The 22317-nt window shown below is 34.0% G+C and overlaps 1 protein-coding gene across 1 annotated transcript; it reads right to left on the bottom strand.

The window, feature by feature from the left end:
- Positions 1–1083: 1083 nt before the first annotated feature.
- LOC134266606 (uncharacterized) lies at positions 1084–22087 on the bottom strand. The gene is made up of 6 exons (XM_062748825.1): positions 21820–22087; positions 16059–16215; positions 8755–8900; positions 6978–7107; positions 4174–4312; positions 1084–1844 (listed from the first exon to the last, which is right to left on the bottom strand). Exons 1-6 carry the CDS (start codon positions 21881–21883, stop codon positions 1686–1688), a joined length of 795 nt encoding a protein of 264 aa, XP_062604809.1. The 5' UTR covers positions 21884–22087; the 3' UTR covers positions 1084–1685.
- Between the last annotated feature and the right edge of the window lie 230 nt (positions 22088–22317).

The following is a 22317-nucleotide window of genomic DNA, read 5'->3' as shown; positions in this document are numbered from 1 at the left end:
GAAAAAAGGGGTTTAACAGACTTTATGAGCTAAAAACTTCTGTATCTTCGATTCTCAAATTAATATACGTTACATTGTTTAATTTATAGTAAAATACAATACTTAGACACTTAACACAGAGTGCACACTCAAAAAAAAAAGAATGCTATTTATCATCCGATATAAGGAGATTTATATATCAGACATTATTGTTATTTATAACTTTAAAACCTAACCTAACACTTTTTATGCTAAGGAATTTTTAAATATGTCAACATTGAAAGATGAATTACACTAAAAAAAATATTAAACTAATAGCTACTTATCTATATGAATCAATGGTTTAGTTAAATATCTTACATTCTAGGGCCCTTCCTATCCCTTGCTTTTGCGAAAATTTCAGTCTATCACAAAAACTTGAACATTTTGAATTAGAGGAGATGGGCCTTTCGTATTCCGCACGTGTGAATTACCTGTGAATATTCTATGATTTTTGACACCGTTACTTTGAAGTTTGACCTACTTTAAAAAAAAAATAACATTACTTTTTAAAATTGTAATAAACTTTTGAAAGATTAAAGATAAGGCTTTCATACTTGTATACTAGTATTACCTCTGACAAGGCCTTTCTAAATACACGATGATTTTTAACCCATTGACCTTGAAGTTTGACATACATAATTTTCAAAGATGTTATCTTTCCAATGATTTTGCATTATTGTAAATTCTTGGTGAATTTTCCTACTACACTGTAAATCCCAAGTGGCTTTTTCAGTATCCGAGTGGCTTTTTACAACGATATGAAGTATCTTTTGATTTAACCTAAATGAAATCTGTTTTTTCCCTTTCATAATTTTGACTTTTATAGAAGTCAATTAAGCGTTTTATCCGTACAATCATCGTCTCAAACCACGGTCCGGAGGTCCGCATATATATAGCTCTCTCCAGAATGGGAGAGGAGCGTACATTTTGGCCGTGGTTTGCGACGATGCCGTACAATTAATATGCACCGCCCCTGTTACTTTCTTGATTCGAACACTGAAAAGAACACCAACTGTTGAACTTAATATAAGCTACATATACATTTATGTAAAAATGACAAGGTATTTTCATAGGTTTTATTTAACAGTTTTAAACATATCTTTATCAATGCAAGTGTAACAATGAAACAAAAAAGAGCACTTTGAATGGACTAGAGCAGAGAAACAGACAAATTCTAAGTTTTACCAATCAAAGTGTTCACTGCTTTTAATAAGCCTTACAAGTCATGAGCAACAATATTTTACATTGATTTTATTTGCTTCAAGCTGGACCTAAAAGAAAGCATGTACATTTTAAAATGATCTCTACGAAAACTAATCACAAATCCAGGACTGTGATAAGCACTTTGAACGATTTAATTGCCAACAGGCCGGAAATGAAATAAAATTTTATATTAAGAACTCCAACCACCGGGACACGCCAAATCACACACATGCGCACTCACATACAGAATGTTTTCCTTTACACATTCCTACACGGGAAGCATATTCTGATGTATTTCAACATCTCTTTCACTAAGTATAACTACAGTTTCTCGCATTCCTCCACCACGTTTCCTACTTTGTCATTAGCAAAGGATGCCGAGTGACGTCATGATGCGGTCAAATTCGGCAGTATGCACATTCTTCTATTCTAAAGTCAATTGTCTATCATACACTGTCATGTCATGAAAATCCCAGAACTAATGAAAATACCGACAGTAATGATAAAATTAATGTTAGATTTGGTAAGCAGTAGCTTGCTGTGTTTGTACCATCCCTCCCCTTTGTGCCGGATTGGCGGCCATTTTGTAACTGTGAAGGCGTTGTCTTCTGACTAGAAACCTGAAAATAAAAAAAAGAATTTAATGATTCTTAATCTTAAAACTCCTTCGTTTTTTTATGAAACATTCATTAATGAAATTCAATGTCTTTATTAAAAGTAGACAAAAATCAGCTGTTGGATGTGAAAAATCACTTAGGTATACGTTTTGAAAAATACTTGTGTAGACGGTATATGCAGTGGCATGACTACGTGTACAGTTTTAGACACCGAAAGTTTATTTATCTCAAAAATTTATCTCAAAAGATTTTCTGTTAAAAGTTGAATGAGTGCGCAATTTAAAAGAAAATCAAGTTAGTTTTTAGTGTGACTTCATGATTTTTTTTTTCATTCAATAATAGGATAAAGCCGGAAAAAAGTTCTGTTTCTTTTTGAAGACAATCGAGTCTTTCTTTTATAACCACTTTTTATAATTTTCAAAAACTTTTTAAGGAAATGTTGGTAAATGATTTAATTGTTTTACCTCTTTTAATTTCACCGATTTTGAGTGATCGAATTTGAACAATTTAAACAAGTTCAAAACAGAGTAAACCGCGGAAACAAGCGTGGGGAATATTTTGTATAGGTAATTGTGACGGATTTTTTGGTCGTTAATGGTATTTGTCAGGTGCAATAAACTTCGCTGGTTCTATCTTTTTTATAGCTCGCCCGTAAATGGTAAAAGCTAATGGAAATACGTTTTGATGCATGTCTTTTCTTTTGTTCCGCTACCACAGTCTGTCATAATAATCCAAATGTAGAATCTGTTTAAATATCAAGCTTTAAATGTTCTTATAAACTTAAAAAATAAATTTTCCCTGAAGGCCATAAATGTTCTTTTTTTCAACGTCTTACAACCGATAAAAATCAAGACATTCTCTCGACCAAGATCATAGTCTAAATCTTTTTACACAATTGTCTCCAAAAATCTCCTGCCCAACTAATAATTAGATAACAGATGACATTGTCAGTTGTTTTTATAGGAGAGGGAGAGATTAAACATGACTTCAGCTATTCTGTTTGGGGGGAGGAATTCATAAACAGCTCTTCATATTTTTCTGATATAAACGTCATATGTTTACACCGAGTCAATTTATTTAAAACAGCACTTATCATAAGTAAGTCATATATCTAGTTGTTATAAATGTATTTTTAAACATTAATTCTCAAAGTGTATGCCTTAATGCAGTCTTCAAGAAGGAAACTGATTAAAACGTCCACTTAAAGGATTAAATTAGCTTGTGTAACATACACTGTACTCTGTAAAATTAGTTTTAAATCCACTAATCAAAGTTATCTATAGAAATCATCAACTACTGGGAAATGGTCCCCTTCTTCAAACCTTTTCTTCCAGTCGCGTTCAGCTGGAAGCTTCAATGCTCAAAGAATATTATACAATTACAATGTATTGCTGTTTTTTTTAGGTCAATACACTGTACAATGATTTAGCCATCCGAGGAGTACCATATTCACCGAGCCCGAAGGGCAAGGTGAATATTGTACTTCGAAGATGGGTAAATCATTGTATTGACCTCAAAAACAGCAATAATTGTTTTATTTTATGATTCACTGATAAAATGATACAGCTCATTACTTGTTTGTATTTAATTAAGTCCTAGCCAAATACAAAAGAGAAGCAGAATTAAAATGTATTTAAACCTTACCAGTCGTATCAATTTGAAATGTTTTTATCAATTTTAATTGCCATGAAAAAATATATAATGTCAAGTCTTTTTCATAGGATAGATTTTGAAAGGAAGGAATATTATCAAGGAAAACCGACTGCCAAAAAAGTAAAAATTGTTGTTCAGTAAAAGTGTTGGAGGGGGTCCCTGCATCCCCTCTTACCACCCTCCCCGAAAATAATATATCCATTTGTTTACGTATTGTTCACATGAAAAAAAATTACAATCGTTTAAATATCTTTCCAAAACAATTTGTATGAATTTGGGATTTCCTGATCTATTTTTAGATCAATGTAGAGGAAATGAATCCTTGTATTCACCTGGAACGTCACGTGCAGGTCAATACAACGTAGTATTTTTCTAACATAGTTGGATCTCAGCCATCAGAGAGATGGAAATTATTCAATCATATAATAAACTGTATATAATACACTGTATTATTTTTTTTTATATTTACGTGTAGATCAATTACTCGGTGTAGTAGTTTGTTAGACACGTGTTTGCATTACAAGCTTTCAGTGTAGACATTTACATGTATCATACTCTGATATGTCTATCACAATCCTGCCTACACTGCATTTAAGACTACTAAATAAAGACTTATAAGGATATACCTTGGATAAAAGAATAAATGAATACAAGCAACCTTATATAGAGACAGACTTACAGTGTAAGCAGATTTATCACACTCCTGGCTACCCCGGATTAGCGGCCGGACCAGTTTATCTTTCTGAGTGATGGACTCCTCACTGCACTTCTGGGCGTGTAAGGCGTCACCTATACAACTTAACAAGGTGTCCACATTCCTAGATTCAAATAAAAATCGTTTTCATTTAGTCATACTCATAAACCATGCAATTAAACATCACAAAGATAATAAGTCAAGCATACAGTGCGTGTATTATAAAAATAACCGTTAACATCATTATATTTTATTGGATCTCCTAGTGTTATAAAGAAAAGTAAAATGTTTTTGTTTTTGCTACATTTTCAAAGGAAAATATTGTAATTTATCCGTTAATAAAAATTATTGATGTTTTCAAGTGTTTTATTCGTAATGCTTTGAAAATTAGAAAAGTTTCATTTTTCATATTTTTTTGAAATCAGTTTATGTATTGATGCCCCCATATGGCAGCTCAAGTTTAAAGTTTTGGCCAATTTGTTTAACCTTATGGCCTTGATCTAACAGCGAGACCTACTTTAAAAAAACTTTAACCTTTGCTATATTATTTGAAGGGTTTGCCTTTTACATTTCTGATGTATTTCTATATTTTTGATCTTGATATGAGGACCTTTGTATGGCCTATAGCTACTTTTGAAAAATTTTACGCTGGATCCCATACTATCTGATAGGGATGTGCGATTTTATCGGTATACCGGTATATCGCGATTTTTTGTTGCGTGATACGTATCGTGATACGGAGACCTAAATACCAGTCTGTAGGTACATATTATAAAGTCCTGAAATTATTCATTTATTTGTTCAATCTTTCAAATAACAATTACAGAAAGTATAAAAAAAATTGTAAAAAGTGAAAAGAACGGCATCTTACCGTCCAAACATATTTGAGTTTATATAAATAAAAATTTCAACAAAGTAAAATTTTGTTTTTCTAGCATATTGTTTAGAAAAATAATGACTTTTCATATCAAATCATTGTAAAAACTGCTTTTAAAAATATCATGGTATTATCATGATATTGTGGGAAAAAATCGTGATATATCGCGATACAAAATTTTTGGCGATACCCATCCCTACTATCTGAATAGTTGTTGTTAGGGCTTTATGGGTTCACAGAAGTATTATTGTAAATTAAGCTTATTTTAGATAACAACATTTGAAATTTGACCTTAAATTTGGTTTAAATCAGAAAAAAAACATTAACCTTGGCCTTTAACTGCTATGCGGGCGCATCAGTGTTTCACAAACACATCGTGTTCAATCTGAATTTTAAAAATAATTACATATAAAACAATAAATTATCACGCACAATGTAGTCACACGCGTAACGTATTGGTATGAGCGTTCACTTGAGATCTATGATAGCGGGGTAAGGAGTTGAACCTTTCATTCCCACTTCGGATAATGGAGATCGCTCATTTGGATTAAGTCTTTCATCTGAGGCCCCATGTTGCAGCAGGTGCTGGCAGGTAAAAGATCTCTCACTTATAAATGGCCCTAAATGCTGAATATAAAAGTTGCAGCCCTCCACCGACAAGTGGAGTCGTCTCCATATGAGTGAAAATCTCTCAAGAGGGACGTTCAACAACAACAAAAAAAAACAGAACAATACTCTGTATATAGTCTTTATCAAGTCAATAAACGACAATTTTTTAAGACTGCAGATTCTTAATCTTTGGAAGTCGCCCGCGTGGAACAGTGGTTAGAGCGTCTGCTCTAGAGTCGCGAAGTAAGGAGTCAATCCTTACGTCGCGGGTTCGATCCCACTGTGGGACTTGAAGACCGGTCCTTCGGATGAGACCGTATAAATCGAGGTCCCGTGTCGCAGTAGGTGCTGGTACGAAAAAGATCCCTCCCTGCTCAATGGCCCTAAGTGCCGAGTATAGGACAAAATTTACAACTCTCCACCGGCAAGTAGTGGCGTCTCCATATGAGTGAAAAATTGTCGAGAGGGAGGTTAAACAATATACAATCAATCAAGCAGTCAATCTTTGGAAAGTCCATTATTTTTAGTTCTTTAATTTAAAATTTGTAAGACTGAAAGTAGAAATATGATTTTGTCCTTAGGACAAACAGATTATACAATGTAAATAATGGTTTAAATATTGTCTTATTTTTACATGACTCAGAATGATGTAGTCTGTCCTCGTTTATCACTTTATTTTACTTTTGAAAAATAGTTGCCGTTTTCATTTGGAAGCACCTAATTTTATTCTTGTTGATTCATTTAATGACTGTAATTTATTTGTAAAAAGACAAGGTCGCATTATTCGTTCGGCAAAGAATTTTTTCCCATGCAAAACATTTATTTGATTTTTTAGATATATTATTATTTAATTTTTATTATTTTTTTTATTAAGAATTTATTGAACTTCTGCATATCATTTGAAAAGTTATCAACAAACCCCTTTATTTGGAATTTATTGACAGTAATTATGCTACGGAACTTGCATTCGTGTACATGTATCAACTATACATGTACATGTACATACGAATAAACGTATTTCTACTTGACATGCTGTACTTATGCGTCCATATATACATGTTTATCTATTAAATTGTTTATCAATTTATTTATTCATTTATTGATCTATTTTTTTAATTTATCTATTTATTTAGTTAGTAAGTTAAATTTTTAAAACAAAATATATTTTCTATCTCACTCAATCTTATAAGTCGAATCGGCTAATGAAAAGAGTAATTTTACAGCGATCAAATTAAGCATAGGCGTGTTCGACTTGTAAAAAATTTGCTTTGGAACACTTTTTACATCCACTTAAGGTACTCACCCACAAAATCCTGTGACAGACCTCTGGTCTAAATCCGTTATAATCCGGACAGAGGAATTCATTACATCTCGGAAACATTTCTCACTGGCTATTCCCGATTTCTCATAGCAATATCTATTTCGTGCATAAACTGAAATAAAGAAAATATGTTCTCATCAAATGAAAGATCTTTTTTTTTTTTTTTAGATTTATTGACCATATTATATACACTGTCTGACATAAGACGTAGTTATTTTAATATAAACTAAGTTTATATATAAATAAATTAAGTGGATATTATACTGAAAGGTTTATTTACATGTACATGCATCTGTTCAGATGAAAAAGAAGACAGGGATGGCTGTTGTTAACTTTTGTATATGACATTTTTATTATTGATTCAACTCCCAGTCAATTTTTCTAGCTACACTGTACAAAGAAATCATCCTGATAAAAAAAATGCTACATTTAGTACAAACATTTTTTTGTAGTGAACACTTTCTTTGAAAGAGGTTTGACCCCGAACACAGTTCGGTGTTTTTTTGGATAAACATGCAGAACAAGACATTCCAGAAATCGCCCTCATAACCAAATCTTCAAACACACTGTCTCTAATGATATAAATACATTTTTCTCTTTATGAAGATGGCGCCACAATTCATGTCTACCTAACGACTCCTTCTCCATGCGAGAGTTTGTATTAAATTCAGATATTTGACTGGACCAGTTTGTGTATGCTTCTTTCCAGCAATGCAAGGGATTTTTTTTTATCGGAGAAGGTTGTTAACTACCGGATCTGCTCATGATTATTACATTAAAAGCAGTGTTTGGCATTTGAAGGATGAACTTTGATTGAGATATATCAACGTTAAGTAGTCATACGCGCGATATTATCTCGATAATTACACGAGAATTACACGAGAATTGCATAACGTATTGAATTTTTGAACAGCAGCTCTTTTTAGAAGAAATTTGTGCTTTGATTCTGTAAGGTTCCAAGGCATCATACGTTTCTTTGTGACAAATCTATGTAAAGTAAAACAAAAGATATTTTCATAATCAAAGTTCCGGGAGGAGTAACGTAATTTTTTAAACTGTACCCTTACGATTTAGCTAAGCTTGCTCTGCATCAAAGAGCAAAGTGCGTTTCTTCATAACTGTGTGCTTTCAAAAAGAATTAATCTGTTATGAATTTTTCTTTTATTTAATTATAGGCGGAGAACACTGTAGAATGAATATTAATTATATTGGAAGATAAAAACAAATAGAACGCCTTCAAATGTTGGACTTCAAAGTTAAAGCGTTTGTAATCATTTAAATCATGTGCTTTGAGGTTACAGCAGGCAAAGTGCGCAGACATACATGCCTATCAAAACTATAATATGTCAAGGCATATGCATTTTAAATGAAATAAAAGCTGTCTAAGAGCATAACATGGTTAAATTGTACTGCAGAAAAAAAGCCATCAATCAAATTGTAGACAGTAAATCTGTATTTGACTCTAAATAGCAAAATGTTTTTGAAATTGAAAGATTTTTTTTTTAAATTATTGACAAAGCTCTTTACTATTCCATTCGTTGGGCTGGGGTTTGTTATTTAGGAACTTAAAGATAGCTGTAGAGAATTGTAACTTTTTAGAGTGTTCAAAAACTGTGCTTTGCTAACTGAAATTATTTAATCTGTACTCTAAAACTGACTTTGAAAACTTGAAAACCTGTAAAGAATTCCATGAAATATTGATATATCGTCAAACTTGACAACATTGCTTTGAAAAACAAAATAGAGTATTTAGTTTTACCATCATATAAGGAGTCGTCTCGACACAGGACTTTTAGCTCCTCTTCTGCTAAGGTCAGCTGGAGGAGCTCCTCCTCTATGGGGGCCGAATCCAGTGGACATTTTGATTTCAAATTAGCAACACAGGCCTCTCCATATTTAAACCCACTAAAAATAGACAAATTCAACAAATTTGTTGTTTTTGTTTTGATCATATTTTATTGACAAGCAAAAAGATAAGAAACAAAATCTAACATCTTACTAGTTCTTCTCCTTAAAAAATCACAGTAATTGTCATGCAAAATGGTAGCAAAAACGTGTACAAATAAGAGTCAATAATATATATAGCTAAATCAACAAGATTCATTTATAAATTTATGAACAGCGGCAAAAATGCCAATGTTTATTTCAATGAAAAATTTTCGTTGCCCCCTAGCCCCAAATTTGTTATAAATTCAATTTTTATTTTAAAAAAAAAATGGTTAAGACTTAAAAAGACTATGAAAAAGATTGTAGAGTATATTGATTTACATATGATAGTGACCATATAAAAAATCGTACAGGAGATGTTATTAGATTGTATTGTGGTGGTGTCTTTGGATTGTAGTGTATATTGTGGTGGTGTTGGATTGAAGAGTATATTGTGATGTGTTTGGATTGTAGTGTATATTGTGGTGGTGTTGGATTGAAGAGTATATTGTGATGTGTTTGGATTGTAGTGTATATTGTGGTGGTGTTGGATTGAAGAGTATATTGTGATGTGTTTGGATTGTAGTGTATATTGTGGTGGTGTGTTTGGATTGTAGTGTATATTGTAGTGGTGTGTTTGGATTGTAGAGTATATTGTAGTGGTGTGTTTTGATTGTAGAGTATATTGTGGTGGTGTGTTTGGATTTGTGGTGGTGTGTTTGGATTGTAGTGTATATTGTGGTGGTGTGTTTGGATTGTAGTGTATATTGTGGTGGTGTGTTTGGATTGTAGTGTATATTGTGGTGGTGTGTTTGGATTGTAGTGTATATTGTGGTGATGTGTTTGGATTGTAGTGTATATTGTGGTGGTGTGTTTGGATTGTAGTGTATATTGTGGTGGTGTGTTTGGATTGTAGTGTATATTGTGGTGGTGTGTTTGGATTGTAGTGTATATTGTGGTGGTGTGTTTGGATTGTAGAGTATATTGTGGTGGTGTTTGGATTGTAGTGTATATTGTGGTGTGTTTGGATTGTAGTGTATATTGTGGTGGTGTGTTTTGATTGTAGAGTATATTGTGGTGGTGTGTTTCGATTGTAGAGTATATTGTGGTGGTGTGTTTGGATTGTAGATTATATTGTGGTAGTGTGTTTGGATTGTAGAGTATATTGTGGTGGTGTGTTTGGATTGTAGATTATATTGTGGTGGTGTGTTTTGATTGTAGAGTAGATTGTGGCGACGTGTTTCGATTGTAGAGTAGATTGTGGTAGTGTGTTTGGATAGTAGAGTATATTGTGGTGGTGTGTTTGGATTGTAGAGTATATTGTGGTGGTGTGTTTGGATTGTAGTGTATATTGTGGTGGTATGTTTGGATTGTAGTGTAGATTGTGGTGGTGTGTTTGGATTGTAGTGTATATTGTGGTGGTGTGTTTGGATTGTAGTGTAGATTGTGGTGGTATGTTTGGATTGTAGTGTATATTGTGGTGGTGTGTTTGGATTGTAGTGTAGATTGTGGTGGTATGTTTGGATTGTAGTGTATATTGTGGTGGTGTGTTTGGATTGTAGTGTAGATTGTGGTGGTATGTTTGGATTGTAGTGTATATTGTGGTGGTATGTTTGGATTGTAGTGTAGATTGTGGTGGTATGTTTGGATTGTAGTGTATATTGTGGTGGTGTGTTTGGATTGTAGATTATATTGTGGTGGTGTGTTTTGATTGTAGAGTAGATTGTGGTGACGTGTTTCGATTGTAGAGTAGATTGTGGTAGTGTGTTTGGATAGTAGAGTATATTGTGGTGGTGTGTTTGGATTGTAGATTATATTGCGGTGGTGTGTTTGGATTGTAGAGTATATTGTGGTGTGTTTGGATTGTAGTTATATTGTGGTGGTGTGTTTGGATTGTAGATTATATTGTGGTGGTGTGTTTGGATTGTAGTGTATATTGTGGTGGTGTGTTTGGATTGTAGAGTAGATTGTGGTGGTATGTTTGGATTGTAGTGTACATTGTGGTGGTGTGTTTGGATTGTAGTGTATATTGTGGTGGTGTGTTTGGATTGTAGTGTAGATTGTGGTGGTATGTTTGGATTGTAGTGTATATTGTGGTGGTATGTTTGGATTGTAGTGTAGATTGTGGTGGTATGTTTGGATTGTAGTGTATATTGTGGTGGTGTGTTTGGATTGTAGATTATATTGCGGTGGTGTGTTTGGATTGTAGAGTATATTGTGGTGTGTTTGGATTGTAGTGTAGATTGTGGTGGTGTGTTTGGATTGTAGATTATATTGCGGTGGTGTGTTTGGATTGTAGAGTATATTGTGGTGTGTTTGGATTGTAGAGTATATTGTGGTGTGTTTGGATTGTAGAGTATATTGTGGTGTGTTTGGATTGTAGATTATATTGCGGTGGTGTGTTTGGATTGTAGAGTATATTGCGGTGGTGTGTTTGGATTGTAGTGTATATTGTGGTGGTGTGTTTGGATTGTAGTGTATATTGTGGTGGTGTGTTTGGATTGTAAAGTATATTGTGGTGGTGTGTTTGGATTGTAGTGTATATTGTGGTGGTGTGTTTGGATTGTAGTGTAGATTGTGGTGGTGTGTTTGGATTGTAGTGTATATTGTAGTGGTGCATTTTGGATTGTAGAGTATATTGTGGTGGTGTGTTTGGATTGTAGTGTATATTGTGGTGGTGTGTTTGGATTGTAGTGTATATTGTGGTGGTGTGTTTGGATTGTAGTGTATATTGCGGTGGTGTGTTTGGATTGTAGTGTATATTGTGGTGGTGTGTTTGGATTGTAGTGTATATTGTGGTGGTGTGTTTGGATTGTAGTGTATATTGTGGTGGTGTGTTTGGATTGTAGTGTATATTGTGGTGGTGTGTTTGGATTGTAGTGTATATTGTGGTGGTGTGTTTGGATAGTAGAGTATATTGTGGTGGTGTGTTTGGATAGTAGAGTATATTGTGGTGGTGTGTTTGGATAGTAGAGTATATTGTGGTGGTGTGTTTGGATTGTAGTGTATATTGCGGTGGTGTGTTTGGATTGTAGTGTAGATTGTGGTGGTGTGTTTTGGATTGTAGTGTATATTGTGGTGGTGTGTTTTGATTGTAGTGTATATTGTGGTGGTGTGTTTGGATTGTAGAGTAGATTGCGGTGGTGTGTTTGGATTGTAGAGTATATTGTGGTGTGTTTAGATTGTAGTGTATATTGTGGTGGTGTGTTTGGATTGTAGTGTATATTGTGGTGGTTTTTGGATTGTAGTGTATATTGTGGTGGTGTGTTTGGATTGTAGTGTATATTGTGGTGGTGTGTTTGGATTGTAGTGTATATTGTGGTGTGTTTGGATTGTAGTGTATATTGTGGTGGTGTGTTTTGGATTGTAGTGTATATTGTGGTGGTGTGTTTTGAATTGTAGTGTAGATTGTGGTGGTGTGTTTGGATTGTAGTGTATATTGTGGTGGTATGTTTGGATTGTAGTGTAGATTGTGGTGGTATGTTTGGATTGTAGTGTATATTGTGGTGGTGTGTTTGGATTGTAGTGTAGATTGTGGTGGTATGTTTGAATTGTAGAGTATATTGTGGTGGTGTGTTTGGATTGTAGAGTATATTGTGGTGGTGTGTTTGGATTGTAGTGTATATTGTGGTTGTGTGTTTGGATTGTAGTGTAGATTGTGGTGGTGTGTTTGGATTGTAGAGTATATTGTGGTGTGTTTGAATTGTAGATTATATTGCGGTGGTGTGTTTTGATTGTACTGTATATTGTGGTGTGTTTGGATTGTAGTGTATATTGTGGTGTGTTTTGATTGTAGTGTATATTGTGGTGGTGTGTTTGGATTGTAGTGTATATTGTGGTGTGTTTGGATTGTAGTGTATATTGTGGTGGTGTGTTTTGGATTGTAGTGTATATTGTGGTGGTGTGTTTTGAATTGTAGTGTAGATTGTGGTGGTGTGTTTGGATTGTAGTGTATATTGTGGTGGTATGTTAGGATTGTAGTGTAGATTGTGGTGGTATGTTTGGATTGTAGTGTATATTGTGGTGGTGTGTTTGGATTGTAGTGTAGATTGTGGTGGTATGTTTGAATTGTAGAGTATATTGTGGTGGTGTGTTTGGATTGTAGAGTATATTGTGGTGGTGTGTTTGGATTGTAGTGTATATTGTGGTTGTGTGTTTGGATTGTAGTGTAGATTGTGGTGGTGTGTTTGGATTGTAGAGTATATTGTGGTGTGTTTGGATTGTAGATTATATTGCGGTGGTGTGTTTTGATTGTACTGTATATTGTGGTGTGTTTGGATTGTAGTGTATATTGTGGTGTGTTTGGATTGTAGTGTATATTGTGGTGGTGTGTTTGGATTGTAGAGTATATTGTGGTGGTGTGTTTCGATTGTAGAGTATATTGTGGTGATGTGTTTCGATTGTAGAGTATATTGTGGTGGTGTGTTTGGATTGTAGTGTATATTGTGGTGGTGTGTTTGGATTGTAGAGTAGATTGCGGTGGTGTGTTTGGATTGTAGAGTATATTGTGGTGGTGTTGGATTGTAGAGTATATAGTGGTGGTGTGTTTGGCTTGTAGTGAATATTGTTGTGGTGTGTTTAGATTGTAGAAAATATTGTGGTGGTGTGTTTGGATTGTAGAGAATATTGTGGTTGTGTGTTTGGATAGAAGTGCATATTATCGTATAAACTAAGCTTGGGTGACGATTAGGTCCACACAAAGGTCTTAGTATACACTTTTTTATACACTCATATGGAGACGCCAATACGTGCCGGTAGAGAGCTGCAAATTTTATCTTATTCTTGGCATCAAGGGCTATTGAGCAGTAAGGGTTCTTTTTCGTGCCAGCACGTACTGCAACACGGGACCTCAGTTTACTGGGTTTCATCCAAAAGACAGGCTTGGCGGCCTCCACGTCCCAGAGTGGGATTCGAACATAGGGACCAACTCCTTACTCCGCGATTCTAGAGGAGACATTCTTACCACTGCTCCACGCGGCCGACTATCATATACTGAGTTTGGTGTGAAAATCTTAAACTTTAAATCTGTTCGACTAATTTCATGATAATTTATCATTGAAAGTTTTGGATTAGAAAGTAGGGAAATATTTTGATGAATTTAATGAAAATGAAACCATGATCAATTGGAAAGTACATATAAAAAGATACAATTCATATTCCTTGAATGTTTTTAACATGTGAAGTATGATATTTCATCATTAAAATTAATGCAGAATCAAGATAGAGAGCCCATTATTCAGCAACTTTGTCAAACGAAGTATGCAGGTTGCACAGATATGTCAATTTGATGGATTGAATTTATACTAAGGAAGAGCATTCCTTCAATCTTGGTCATTCGTTTTTAACATGTCTTCCCATAATCTTTCTTGGAGATATTTTGTCAGTTTGGGCTGCAAGCTTTCGGTCCGTACTTGAGAATGGAGATGGGCCGTAATAGTTTTTCTGTAAATATTTTGGTAGTGCCTAATGTTTTGTAAGTTTCATCTAAAATAAAAACCCATTATAAACGATCCCTTCCTTTCAATATGCACCACAACCCAGTCATCTAAATTAAACGCCTTTTATCTCTGTTTACACGAATCACTTTCGTTTTCTTTTCTGAAATAGTTTTGTTAACGTTTTCGTGTTTTAAAAGAACTCCACCAGCGCTGGGTTGGAGAGAAAACCGGTGACAAACTTGTATCTTAGCGTGGAATTATTTGGTTGCGATTTCGAGTTCAAGTGCACCCGGTGTTGACCAAGAGCTCTTGTAATAATGCGACCGAAATATGCCAGTAAAACGCACGTTTTCGATGTCTGACAGCCCGTAATGGTAAAGATCAATTTGCCCGTAGTTAGAACGTGCACGAACTCTCACGAATTTGTCAATTGCTTTTAAGGATGGTGAAATTATTTAAAATTATTTTTTTTATTTTATCCCAATTTTTGGCGGTGCGTTCTAGCATTATTTAAACTTAATTTTGTGGAAGTAAAAATATTCAAAGAATCGGCTGCAAAATAATAATAAAACAATTAACTTAGGGCATCTTAATTAGATGACTAGGCACCCACCTCCCACAATCTCAATATTGGTTTGGAATTATTTTATAGTTAAACCAGTTCTCCAGATAGACGTTAATGCTCAACTCCCGCCGTAAACTCAGTAAACGAGCTTAAGCCCCCAAAGACATTTGTCTACGGATACATCAAAGTGCATTAATGAGGCATAAATCAAAAAATAAAGTTATATAACCCAGCGTTATTATAGTATCGATGATCTCTATAATGTCTGATGAAATATTAAGTTCTCAACGTGATTTGCTGATGATAAAGATTATGTAATGCACTCAAAATGAAATACGTCTTCTCAGGGTGAAGTCCGACTAACCATACATTTAAGGACATATAAGTCATATATTTTCATTTCATTGTAAATAAAATGGTAGATTTAGACTTTAAAATTGTAGACATAGACTTAAATTTCCATGCCAATTTCAGTAATCCTCATGACGTCAAACACCTAGGCAGCCGCACGAGATTTACATGCACATTTTGCCTCCTTAGCGTCAGACACAGAGACAGATGCGCACGAGATTTACATGCATTTTAGGCCTTCTTAACTTCTGACCTATCGACCTGCCTAATTTACATTTCGGCAGAATTATCAAGAAATAAACTCCGACAACTTTCAAAGAGTTATCGCAGAGAAAAAAATTAGAAATGGAAATATATAAGTCATATACTCATTTATATGTAGTAAGTTATCTAGCTTAGATATACTTGTGCAATTTGTTACAGTTTAATTTTATAAAAGTTAGGTTGTATAGAGAGTTTTTATTTTTATAGGCATTTTTAAATGACTATATAGCAATTGTTGATTTTAATCAAATTGATGATTCTTAGATGGAAACATTTGTTAATCTATTTTTAAAATAAATTTCAAGTCTTCGTGTCGTGTCAAGGCTTAATTTACACCTCCTTTATCACCAGATAAAATCTTTAATGTTTTGTACACGTGCATACCATACCCTTTTTTGTCTATCTTGCATTAATTTCACGCAAAGTTAAAATGTAAAATGAAAATAAGGAATCATTCTTAGAACACAAGGAATTATCCATAATATACATGCAGATTTTTACAGATTTAATTATACATACGTGCAGAGAAGACGAATATTCTCGGCGTCCACCCCCGATATGATAGAATTCCCGGGGGTTAGAATCCCCGCTATTTTCGTCTCATAATCCCCGAAGCAGGTTTTGGTTTGACTTTTGACGTCATCGGGACAAGTACCAGATGCAAAGTAAGGCAGACCTGAAAATTAAAAATAAATAATCACCCATTGTCAATAACTGAAAAATTACAAGGAAAGTGTGAAAAGTATTTTCAATTTGGTATGTGAACATGTAATTTTATCCGTAACGACGTTATGTTTTAGTGTTATTATGACCATGGAAATTCTTTATTTATAAAAAGTAGACATTCAAGATTTTTTTTTTTTTTTTGGTATCCTATACACTGAGCTGAAACATCATTCAATTTACCAAATTCGGCTATCGCTGTTTTATTTTGTAAAATTTGTACTTTTGAAAGAAGGCGATGATTTATCACTATGTATATACTAGTATATATATACTAGTATATATTTGACAAAGCTAGTTTACATTTACCTTTAAACTGTTATCTAAACTTGTAATTTTGGCGTCAAAAATATAGCAGATACGATTTTTATGTACACACACACACGAGAGAGAGAGAGAGAGAGAGAGAAAGAGAGAGAGAGTTTATTACAATATTATTCGTCCATTTTTCAAAATTAAAGCAACTCAGTAGTAAGTGAAGGTCGACATTGGAAGACACTGCATTTCGTTTGTTTTTTTTCGTGAATATACATCTGCCGTCAGTAATGCCATATTTCCGTCTTGATCATTGTCAACAATGTACAGCATGCATTATAATGATACGTGTCATTCTAAATAAAGCCATCTAAGTCAGTAGCAACATGATTTATAGTACCATCAAATGTTTATTCACTGTTAACCTTTACACTAACTTAAATAGATATTTACCTTGTAGCAATAACTGATATTTATATAATAACTGATATGTCAATAAATTGTGCATATTGTGGTTTGTAGTATTATTTCAGAGAACGATTGATAAAATAGTCCCCACCATTTTGTTCATATTTTTCATACTAAAAGGGTAGCAGAAGGTTGTATGAATTTTTAAAGTCTGAAGTTCAATTTTTTTAATTTAATTATTTATTCATTTATTAATTTATATGTATTTTTATTGTCTCTCTGTAATTTTGTTGTCTGTTTGCATACCTGTTTCCATAAATATTTATTACTGAGCTCATTTTTATCCTGTAAGTATGGTACGGAATTGGATTTTGTCCACCAGGATAGAACCTAGAGCCCCTTCCCCTTCCATCCATTTTTTTTATCTATTTAATTTTTTGTACAAACAAAATTAAAATCTATAACTTATTTAAATTATGACCACTTTTTTTGGCTTGTCAAGAAATGTCAACCTCACCACTTTGTCCTCTAGAACTTTCTTTGGGTTTTAGTTCTTTGTTTTTAAATAATTGAAGATTTACTTGATAACAATAATAGTAAAAATGCATTTCTTTTATATATGTATCGCCACTTAGTCTAGTCGTGGGCTTGCTAGACTAGTTTATGTATATCGGAGCCCGGTATGTTATATGTACAGATATTTGATTTTGTTTTTCCCGTGGTTGATCTGCAGACGACATGTCTTGTGACCCCTCGTGAACTGTCAGGGTCTTACAAACAATGCAATGAATTAGGTGGAAGAGTGTTTCCGACATTAATATACAAGGACTGTCACCACTGTGTCAAGCGAACAAATCTGACGCCCATATCTCAGCTCAAAATCAACCACGGGGAGCTGTGCTATCAGTACAGGCCAATCAAAATTCATTTTTCTATTTTAAAACACCAGTGAAAATTTATACATTGATCTATAATTTATAAATCTCATTAGCAAATTTTGAAATTTGGGGGAGGGGAGGGGGGCTTCCAAAATGCTTCTGAGAAAAGAGCCGACAAAGCAAATAAAAGAAAGATTAATAAACTGAAAAATCGAAAATGTTATTTCCTCAGCTCAAACAGGTGCGGGTTTTCTTTCAGTTTTTTGGTACACTTTTGTTCTTATCCTGGAATTTATCAGAAAAGAGAACAAATGACATATAACTATCACTTTAACAATATATTATATTTTAAAAAAGAAGGACCACTCTGTTCACCCTCTCACTGGGTCTGGATATCAAAGTTATTTTCAAATGTTCCAATTTTTTCTCAATTATTTACGATTTGCTTTCGATAAAAAAAACTGAAGAAAAGATTAGACTTTTTGTTTGTTCTCTTAAAATTTTTGTCAAGGTTTCGCGTGTACTTCTACAGAATTGGGTCTAATGTGAAATAAAGTTATATTGGAGAATTTCCCCCAAAATAAATCAGTATATCCCCGTGGGCTCCTGGATACGAATTAAACGGCCATAATCCACTACGTGCAGTAGATACACATAGTTCTTTCTTTTTGGCATACACTTTAAATGCGCAAAAGAAAAGACTTAATTCTCATCTTTGAAATTAAACAAGGCGTAAGGAATAGGTTCATTTTGATAAATATGACTGGGGGGTTGGTAGAACATTGTATGAACTATAAGAAGGTCGTCAGCTGATTCCGTAAATACTGGTCTAATTCCCGCTATCAGACGAAGCCTGGATTAAGACTGGACGACGTCCCCCTCAAGTGGGGATTAACAGGGCCAAATGATTAGTGAAGTAGAATAGTCAATGCTCCGTCAAGGCGCCGGTATTATTACTAAATAGTAAATACTAGGCGCGGAATTAATGGCCATTGACAATATTTAGACAAATAAAAAGATTTTGAATACGGATGCCATTGCAAGATTATTTTGTATTTTTTAGAAAAGCAAAGATTGAAAAACGTAAACCGAAATGATTACATAAATCTAAGTTTATCAAAGATGATCAAGGGAATATTGCAGATATAGACTAAATCTCTTTTAAATGGAACTGATGTGAATATACCGAGAGGGTAGGGGTAGCGGAGAGTGTCAAAGGTACATGGGGGGGGGTCTGGTTTTAAAGAAGCTAAAAGAAGAGAGGACTCAAATGATGAGTGGAGAGCGGAAATTTGAATGTATTCATGCTTGTTGCAAAGTGAGGTCTGTCTGTTTTGAGGGTAAGGCAGAAAGGAAAGAGACCCGGTGGATTCCCTCTTCCACTTTTTATCCGAGAATAATCTCGGACTCCAGTTAGTTTGGAATTTGTCCTTGAAAACCTCCTACACCTGTACTTCTGTTGTAATTCTCTAATTGCTTTAATGTATCCCATTTTATGTCGAGAATAAAGAATAAGGTTTATGCATAAGGGGGACTCTCTCTCTTCTCTCTCTCTCTCTCTCTCTCTCTGCTAAGAGCTACAATTAACTTCTATTCCTCAATTAATATGCATACAAATCGAGTGAGGGGGAAGTCTATTTGCAATCTGCAGAGCACTTGATTGATTGTTTTGAACTGATAGATCGATTTATGTACAATAAAGAGGTTATGTTTAATACATAACAGGAAATATCAGTGAATAAACTGCTATGGATTCTTCTAAAATTCCAGTGCTTATTGTTTTGTAGGCGTTCAGAGAGACAAAAAGTGATAAATTATCGTGTTGATAGAATTTTGAAACAGAATTACGTGAATCGCATTGAATAGTTTTTCTGCATTCGTTTTTAAAACGATAGTTTGGTTATATCTCAATAGAATTATCATATAAAGTTACAAAAAATATTTCTAGCAATGCATGCATTAAGATTTTTTGAGATTATATAAAACTGATAAAAATAGTGCGGATGGATCAATTTGTAATTTATTTCCATGGGTGTTTTTGAACAGAAAACTGAAGGAGTATGAAAATTCGACTATGGTATACATATTATGATGCACAATACTTCTTATTTCCAACTATTAACTAAATGTATGGAAGACCCTTAAACCAGAGAGAGAGAGAGAGAGAGGAGAGAGAGAGATATTTTCAATAAAGACAGACACATACAAAAATGAAATGGGCAATAAGTACTTGACGGACTCCGCTACCTAGCCTGCCTGTCTACTTGAGAGCTTATAAACAGAACAAGCCCACAGTCAATTCGTTTGATAAAATCCAGGGCCCGGGAAGTCGGAGCTCTGTCGTGATAAACATCGATCTGGCTGAATAGTAAAAATTTTATATAAACTGAATTAAAGTAATCACAATCGAGTATAAAGCGAGGCATCTGTGTTGCGTGCTTTTAACGCAGGATCCCAATATACAACAAATATTTTGCGATTAAATGTATGGAAGTATGGGGAATGTGCTTGTACGATTACTTTTATACAAAAAAAAAAACAAGAAAAGAAGAAACCCGACATTTATCTGTTATTATGTTCTTTGGCAAATATGAAGGGATATTAATAGACGTAATATTGCTTTTATGTTGTCGAATACTAACATGCTTTAATTTGCAGCTATTCTGGGTATAGAGATAGAAGCGCGGGATAATACAATTGGACATGATTGCAGACATTCCAAAACTTTAATTATTTTATTAAATGTAGACAGGGTGGCCTTTAAGTTTAGTCTTTAAGGTACATTTGCCCCAAGACAGGCTAAAAATTTACATCTGTTGCAAATACTCTAAGATTGAGACCAGAGGAAGATTGACTTAATTCGTTAATTGGGTGTTCGGCAGAAATCGATTTCTCTGTACATTATATAGACACAGAAAATGAAGAAACTTTTCATTTATTAGCTGGGAAACATCGATTTTAGAGAGGGTTTATATATACTCCAAGGGCCACCATAATTGCAATATGGACCCAGAGGTATACGGACGAAGTGTTCAAATTGATATGTATCAATTTGGAAATGAAATCGTAGTACGGAATTCAGTAAAGAGAACTAAATGGTAAACTGCTTCTCTGGATACGTGCAGGACTTGGTGCCTGGGATATTTAAACAAGAATTAAAAGTTCTATTAGAATTCATTAAACTAATTCAAATAGCAATTTATAAGTTAATGAAATTCATAAATGGCAAAATGATTGACGACACGGAAGAATGCCATTATGTTTAAAAACGTATGATCCCCTAAGTTTACATAATTATCATGTCTCTATCGGGCAACACAAGGCTGTCTTCTTTCAAAAAATGACTTGTGATTTGTGAATTAAACAAAATGGAAAAAATATTTTCCTCGTCAAAGTAAATCATACAATTTACAACAATTTGTCCTGAAAGATTTAAATGGCAACTAGGTTTTTTGGTGTAATTTGAAAAACCACTTATTGGAAATGATGTGTTAAAGATGACAGATCCATTCTATGTCATTTCTGACTGATCAATTATTGGTTTGAAATTTAAGAAAAGGCATTTCGTGATAAAGTCATTTTTGCAAACAAACTTAATAACAGCAAATATTTTAATAGAAAAACTTGGCAATTTCCTAGGGTATATGAAAATTTTCCACCGTCGACTGACGAAATGACTTTCTTAATGAAGTATGATAAAGTTTCAAAATATTCAGTTCGATGGTAGAAAGTTAGGATCGTAGGATTGGGGGAAAATTAAACAGAACCGAAACTTATTTTGCTTGAATTTGAAGACTTAACCAAATTACAAAGCATCAGAGAACATTCTTAGATATATATCAAAAATTGTTCTATTTCGAAAAAAAAAATCGTTTAGCGCGTTTCATCAGCTTAAGTGCCTAGATTGACTACTACGGAATAAACAGAAAAATACAGATAAGAAAGAGATTATTTGTGGAATTTACATAAACACATGAATTTGCCAGATGAATTTCTCAGGTACAATAAATACTTACATATGCATAAGAAAAGGAACTTGAGTTTCTCCCAGACAAAATTTAAATCCAGCAATTGTGTCATCCTTTTTAGAAAAATTATCACCGTAATTTTTAATTTTCAGCTGAATTAAATTTAGGTTTCATCTCTCATTTCGCAGCGATGGACCGACATGGTATTTTGGTCGTCTGTTAATGTTAAACTCCCAGGTAAAAACGGCGACGATACGATCCGACAACGTGTTCCGTGAACCGTGACGAGCGCTCGTGAACCGCCGGTGCTGACTTGCTCTGTTGACGAGTAAATAAACAGCAGTGGCGCGTGGCGTTTGTTCATGCTAAGTTATTTCAATTTTGAATTGCCCAGGCGCGTGGCGTTTAAATGCATAATGCGTTGATATCGTAGTGTAATTCTTTTAATGCGATTCAAGAAAGGGGGAAGAGAGAGAGAGAGAGAGAGAGAGAGAGAGAGAGAGAGTTTATAAATCTTTGTAAATTTATGTTTATTAGCAGACAGAC

This window comes from Saccostrea cucullata, unplaced genomic scaffold (assembly GCF_032062105.1).
Source record: "Saccostrea cucullata isolate Sc308-1 unplaced genomic scaffold, CSIRO_AGI_Scuc_v1 ctg748, whole genome shotgun sequence".
NCBI classification, from domain to species: domain Eukaryota; kingdom Metazoa; phylum Mollusca; class Bivalvia; order Ostreida; family Ostreidae; genus Saccostrea; species Saccostrea cuccullata.
This window is presented reverse-complemented; position numbering and strand designations above follow the sequence as displayed.